Source organism: Brachycentrus maculatus, unplaced genomic scaffold (assembly GCF_059751285.1).
Source record: "Brachycentrus maculatus isolate JH-2025_06_01 unplaced genomic scaffold, ASM5975128v1 h1tg001460l, whole genome shotgun sequence".
NCBI lineage: Eukaryota > Metazoa > Arthropoda > Insecta > Trichoptera > Brachycentridae > Brachycentrus > Brachycentrus maculatus.
In genome coordinates this window covers 16,582-23,951 of record NW_028282102.1, presented here as the reverse complement: position 1 = coordinate 23,951, position 7,370 = coordinate 16,582, and the positions used below count along the sequence as shown (strand labels likewise).

Here is a 7,370-nt window from a genome sequence, read left to right as displayed (position 1 = left end):
GATTAATGGCACATGCCCTGTGTGCAAAAATGACCAAAGGGTCAGAAATGGCGATAATAGCTGATAAAATTGTTATTTGTTATTCAGTATTTGATATGTCGGCAATATTATTATTCCAACTTGCAGACACCGTTCTTCAGTCAATGCAAAATATTGATTGATTTGATGATAAGAACGCAAAGCAATTACGATTTTCGTTCCCTAAGGATCAGTGAAAGCCAAATCAGAATACATGAGCACCTTAATAATCCAGATAATTAACGAAGCAGTCTGAAGCTGTCAAGATATGTAGTGTTGAACTAATAGCAGTAAACTATGCAGGCTTGCTAATTATGTGGAACAAGCCATCAATAGTCGCCTGCTGATCAAAAGAAGTCGCTTTAATAGTTAGCACACATAGACGAGGTCTGCAGATTGGCATTGTTGCTGCCGGACATAAAGATGAAGACGTAGTTAGGGTCGATCAACCTGAACTCATCATCGATGACCCTCACTATTTATTATTATAAGCTGGATGCGCAGTATCGGCACGTGACATTCAAATTTGTAAAATAGTGGGGTAGCCGAAGGATCCTCATCCGCAAAGACAAGGATAACTATGCAAGTGTCTGCTACAGCGTATATAGCATGCCTCAGAATATACTTAGCATGTTCAATTACTGCATTTTTATCATAAATTGCATGCATCGGCATCAAACTATCACGGCCATGCAAGATAACCCCTAATAATGTTTAACCCATAAAATGAGTGCAGCCTCTCTACCTTCATCATAACTCCTTATTTCTCACAACTCATAGATTAAAAGCCTCAATAGCTCCCCAATAAGCCGACTAGGGAACTAAAAATTTGTGAGCCGAAATAAGGCTGAATGTGGAGGCGAAACAATTTATCGGATCGCTGATAAAAAATCATTACTTCATTTGTCAATCAATGCAAGCCATACTCCTATATTCACAATATATATCTAATCGGTGCATGAGATGGGAGAATCCATATCGATTGAGCAATGCGATTCATTAACAAATAGAGGGAATGCAAGAGTAATAGCCTATGCTAATATTAATTAGTTAGTGTCTGGCGTGAATCTGCTAGGCGGTCAAACCTCGGTACAAATAATAAGGGCCGTTATTGGGGTGTGTTCATCTTATTGGTATGATAATATTGCAGACATATGATGCATGTGCGTGCAGAGATTATAGTATAAATATGTGTCGTATCGATTATCATTTGCCAATGCAGAAATCCCTGAAAAGAACATCGAGCACGTCCTCTGTATCGACCTTCCCGAACATTTCCCCTATTTCGTTGACTGCGTTTCTTAGGTACTCGCATGCGATGTCAGGTCGATCGTCATCCAGGTAGCTGAGCAGGTATTGTTGGCAGTTGCTTAGTTTTGTGAAATATCGCTACCTTGTGAAGTATATCTGCTCATAGTTCTCATTATGATCCTCATTATCGTTTTAATTACAACGTTGGGTGCTGTAAATCGGGTACTATGCGTATATTTTGCTGGTTAGCAGTTTCAGGAGGTCTGGAATCCCCGATTGTTACTGCGCACAAATGAGATGCACGATTGCTTTTTGGCGCATTAATTGCTCCCCATTGTCCCGATAGGTGACATAGTAGCTGTATTATTTGATGTTCTCAGGGATCCTATCTGCCTTGTTTAAGACAATTAAAGTTTTTTAGTCAATCAAATTCGCCAGTTCATGCTCGTTGTCTCGGCCGTTACTGAGCAATAAAGCGATCTATTTTTTCTAATGATCAACCACCACCTCCTATTGGCTGATATCCATGAGAAGCAGTTTGTAGTGGCTCTCTTGCATCTTCATCCTAACTCTATACAAATATACTTTGCTCGCCGGATGCCTTCTGTCTAAATTGAATTATCGGAGTGTCTGATGCCTGCCGTATCGAACAAATGCATAGTGATTCCATCTTCCTCGATTGTGGCCTGAATTGGAGATATAATTACAGAAATGATGTCACGAGTAGTGCCTGGCTGCTCGCTAACAATAGAGACTTCCCTCTGGGAGAGACAGTTGATGAGAGTGCTTTTGCCTGCATATATAGCTGAAGGTACCCACATTGGCCCGGCCCATTATGGTGATGTTGATGCCACTTTTGTGTGTTTGTAAATTTGTGTAGTTTCTCAAGAGAATGCCGATTTTCCCCAGGACCTTCGACACTTCGAGCTTGTTTTTATCGAATAAATCGGAGCGGATGTCGGCCTATAGTAATCCTGTCTATATATGTATACCTATTCTTCTTGGAAATCGATATAGGCTTCGTTGTTTACTAGTATCTTTACCAGATGCTCTTTGAGATCCGATAAGAAAGGCTGATCCTTCCCCAGTAAGTTCGATACAGCCACTTGGCGGCTGAATTCCGACTCTGATTTCACGAGATCATCAATGGCCTCGGCTTGACGAAGAGTGATCTTCCTGTTCATGACTGCTCTTTTGGTAAATTACCCTCTCTCCGCCATTCTCATTCCCTTCTTTTTGAGTTCCGCAAATACCAGTTTAACCACAGCCTTGCTGCCATGCACATGCAGCTCGTATATCTACTCGCCATTGTATGAACTGTGAGCAGGGAAGTAGATCACAATACATTTGTCGATAAGCTTTGCTGAACTATCAGATGTGTATATCGATCTTAATATTGCTTTGCGTTCTGGAATGGCATTTGGTGCTTCATCCTGACTATTCTTGATGAGCTACAGGATCTTATGGGAGTTCATACCCGAAATTCTAATGATCTATAATTTAATTGAAGGAATACAGCGATTGCTGCGCCGATTCCTGTCGACACTGCATATATGGTATCACGATTGCTGATTCTAGTATTGAAGACTTTGGTAGGCTCACTCTCTGTACTGTAACGATAGTAGTTGAGAGACAGAGTTTGACGCAGTCCATATATTTGTTATGGGATGGTATATCGAATATTTGAGGGGTGAATAAATGTTATGGAGTGAATGCTTCGGTAAAACTTGGAGTTCTTGACGCCTTTTGATAACTGTTTTATCATAGTATTATCATTATTATCTCAATTTTAAATATGCGTGATCTGAATGAACCAAAAGGGTCGAAAGTTGTCATGCGCATGATGCACATAGCATCAATAGCATCTATATAATATATTGTAAATTTATCAAACATATTCAGTATCGAAAGCATGGCTTCCTTGCGTACTTCTCTGGATATGTAGAGAATAAACTATTGGCAAGCAAATATAGAATCAAGCAGAAGCTCAAGGCGGGGGGTTCGGCTCTGTATACTTATCAAAGTCAATCGAAAACGATCTCCATTATGCAGTGAAACTGATCTCCAAAAAGAATTCCCGGCTGGCGGAAATTGAATTCAAGATCTATGAGCTGTTCAAGAAGAACAAATTCACCCATGGATTCGTCAAAGTATTGCCATCCCTATAAATAGCAAGTCGAGCATGGGAAATTCGAATCGGATTACTACCTCGTGATGGAATTGCTGAATTCTGATCTGTAGTAGCTCATGATGCGCGCTCCCAAAAAACATTTTAGTGTGAAGACTTCCTTGATGATTGCTCTGCAACTGATAGACAGGGTTGAAGCACTGCATAATATGGGCTATCTCCACAGGGACATTAAACCTGATAATCTGGCAATCGGTCAATCCCCAATGAACCAGACTATCTACTTAATTGATTTCGGATTGGCCCATTGTATCGGCTAGCCAGTTGAAAACGTGTAAAAGAATAGGATGGTGGGCACTCTCGCCTATATGAGCACTCGCTCGCATGAAGGCAAATAACTCGGCATCTTGGATGATATAGAGAGCTGCATCTACACTATTATCTATTTAATGCAGGGCGGGCTACCTTGGATGGACATAAAGATAAGCAATGCTAACCCCGCCGCCGATTATCACCGAATCAAACTTCTAAAGGAAAAGCTATCTTAAAATTGGTTCACAGCAAATCGCGTGCCCTTACAGCTCCACGAGATCCTCTGTTATGTCCGAAATTCGAACGCATAAACCAAAGTATGCAATCTTTATATCGAAGTTCGACTATTTAAAATGCAAATATAAGTTATTATAAGCATTGGAGAGTATAGGGAAGACGAATGACTACAAATTCGACTGGTGCTCCTCAGCGGATGACTAAAAGAAGAAGAAAGACCAATAAAAAGCTCAAAAATAGCAGAGGAACAAGAATGCTGCGAAGGAATAAAAGTAAAAAAAAGCAGAGGAGTATAAAAATAAAGCTGCCAAAATTAGACCCCACTCTACTAATCCTCAAGCGAGAAAAGAATAGCGGAAATAGTAATAAAGAAATGAATAAATGGTCAAGGAAAACTAAAATTATGTCGATAAGGAAGTATTTGCCATCTATAAATTCCTACAAAGTGAGGGAGATGCTATATAGGGCTACCAAGCTCCATTCGATAAAAGCATGCAAAACACCAAGAATCTCGGCACGAGGCCAAACTAAAAGCAAGAACAAATGCCAAAGAAAGCACAGAAACAGGAAGAAGAGCCAAAGCTGGAGCAAAAAGTATTGAATAAAGGCATTAATGCGAATAAATAGAGAAACAACAGCATGAACTTAAAAAAGACGAAAATGGCAGACAACGAACTAACCCAGAGGATGAAATTAATTGCGGCGATGAGTATCACCCAAGACGGGCCTAAAATAGCGATAAATCACTACAAGCTATGATCATTTTTATCTACAATAAGTAATTACTATGATCGCTTAATGGAACCAACTTTATCTTTATAAAGATCAAATCAGGAAATCCTTAATCCCAGTATCTTTCAACTGATCATGAATGTCATCAGAGTAAATTTGCTTCACGCATTGAGGAGGCCTCTCAAGTTCGGCGCTGAGGCCCTTAACCTTCTCTTCGACAAACACAGACACGAGGATGCCTTCTGCCAAATCCCCATGGAAGCTCACGAAGTAGGTGACCACAAACAATGAAACCATGAAGACAAACACAACTCCCATAATGTTTGCGTTGCCAGTATGAGTTTTGCCGAATGCGAAAGCAAGGACACTGACAATACTAATCAGGATGGCATGAGCAGATATTCGGAACAACTAAATTAAAGTAATGACATACCCTGTTGGTGGTCTGACTTCTATCATAAAAGTTGCTGTCTTCTGCCATCAAGGAGCAATATCTTGAGGCATTACAATAAGGAATTGAAAGAAGGTTGATATAAGCCATTGCCTCAGATCGCACCAAATTCAAAAGTTCACAACACTTCCCAAGTTTTCTTGGATCCTTCGCAGTCGACCCATCGAATGCTTTGCTTGCTGTAATTCCATAGTTTGTTCTCTTTTCAATATCAGTGGGCCAGATGTAATCTGCAATCAAATCAATCACATAGAATAGCTGTAGAACTAAAGCTCCTCCAGCAACGCTTCCCCAATGGAATTTCAAGAGAAGGATGAAGCTGTTCAAGATTTTGATTTCAGAATGCTCATTTTCCATGTAATAATACCATTGAGTGGCATAGCCAGAAACACAGAAGTTGAAGGCTTACTTCAAAAAGGACAGGCCCCATATGAGCTCAATGAATATAAAGAATGACAAGACATTTGTCATGAAGCCGCTTATCGAGTAGTATGGCTGTTTGGGATCGAATGTCAGTGTCCCTGCAGACCAAACTGCCAGAAGTTGAAAAGCAATCAAGAAAATAAGTCCGATCAATGCCAAAAAGAACCCTAATATATATGCGGCCAGGAACCAATTGTTCTTCCATACTTTTGTGGCGCATTCGAAGATCCTGCCTCCAACAACTATTTATCGCCTCCTTTATGGTTTAATGATGTTGAAAATTATCATGCCTCCCAGAACCAGAAGCAAAATACCAAGAATGAGTCTCCATACTATCGATCCTTGCGGCAAACTAAATCAATGAACTAGTACAAGATAGTCAGAATTCCTGCGAGAATGAACACTGCTGCTCCAATCACATAGACCCAGTTAAACAGTTTCTTGGGGAAGAATTGTGCAAGGACCAAGTAAATGATTCCGAAGAGAATTCCGAGCCAAAGAGCGTGCCATAATGCATAATAAGTTGAGAGAAACTATTTTTTGCTGTCGTTGGTATCAGAGAGTTGATCGAATTTGGCTTTTTCTGCCTCATCAGTGGGTACACAGAATAACCCAAGGCCATCTAAAATAGTTAAATATATATTACTTCCTTGCATCTCGGTGTTGTAGATGTTGACCTAATATTTTGGGTTATCATTTTTCTGGCAGCTCAGGTCCGGAGTAGCAAAGCAGTTGAGCTTTTGATCACCGGCGACTGGGCATGAGCTGACACACAATCTTTTGGTCTAAAATGATGATGATTGTTATACTGGGTCGGTGAGGGATGCATAATACAGAATTTTATAATTTTCAGAATCTCCCCAGCCACAAAAATTGCCCTGGATATCAGCTGGGTAGGTCATCTTGTTCAAATTGTCTATATCATATAAATCAGGGTTACCTTTGTTAAATGAGGCGATCGAAATGATGAAGAGGATAATTGCGAAAATCGCAGGACAAATGGTGCAGAATATGTCGGTGCGAACGCGCTCATTGTCTATTGTTAAAATATAATGTTACTTGGCACGGGAATGTCTCCGTAGTCTTTGACTTCGTATCTACTGTTCATTTTAGTTTGAAATATCAATTCAAATAATTTTTATTTGGTGTTGAAGTTACTTTATATTTTAATTGCTCTTAATCGAATAATAAACTATGTTATCAATAAAATAGGTTTCGTCAAAATGCAAATTGATACAATTGCAATTTGATGCCTGCTACGACAGGTAAGCAACATCACACAAAGCGGATAATATAAGAAGATAAAAGCCTTTGCCAGCAATTTCTACAAATTAATAGTGACTGATCACAGTATTGTTTAGAACGGAAACTTCAATTTGTTTCTCTTTTTTTTCGTTTTAGACATAATTCGGTCCTTAATAGAGAAATAGGTCTGCCAAAATTCTTATACTTTTTCCCTTTTCATATACTGCATGAACCCCATGATCATCGTTTCGTTTTAGTAGCTGCGGATGCCATCTATTCCTGTGCCGATTTGTGTATCCATTAAAATCAGATCGGAGATTCCCATACAATACATGCGATAACAGTTCCGAATAAGGCTGATCTCTCCATAATCCCTCTTTCTGCCTGTGCAGTCAGCAATGCACTGGGCCTGGTCTCTTTTGAATTGATTGTCGATCTTTTTATCGTACACTTTGAGCTTGCTGAGCCTTGATATTTTGTGCTAGTTGAGTGCTCTATATTTGTGATAGTTCATGATGCCTGGCAGCCGAGCTTGGTAGTTCTCTCCAATAGGGACTGATGTGGCATGGCTGT

General features: G+C 39.8%; 1 protein-coding gene across 1 annotated transcript; it reads right to left on the bottom strand.

Moving 5' to 3' along the window:
- Positions 1–1,224: 1,224 nt before the first annotated feature.
- LOC148298976 (uncharacterized) lies at positions 1,225–2,489 on the bottom strand. The gene is given in 3 exon segments (XM_088276480.1): positions 1,225–1,387; positions 1,855–2,062; positions 2,384–2,489. Coding segments are annotated over 3 exon segments (477 nt in total).
- Positions 2,490–7,370: the final 4,881 nt, after the last annotated feature.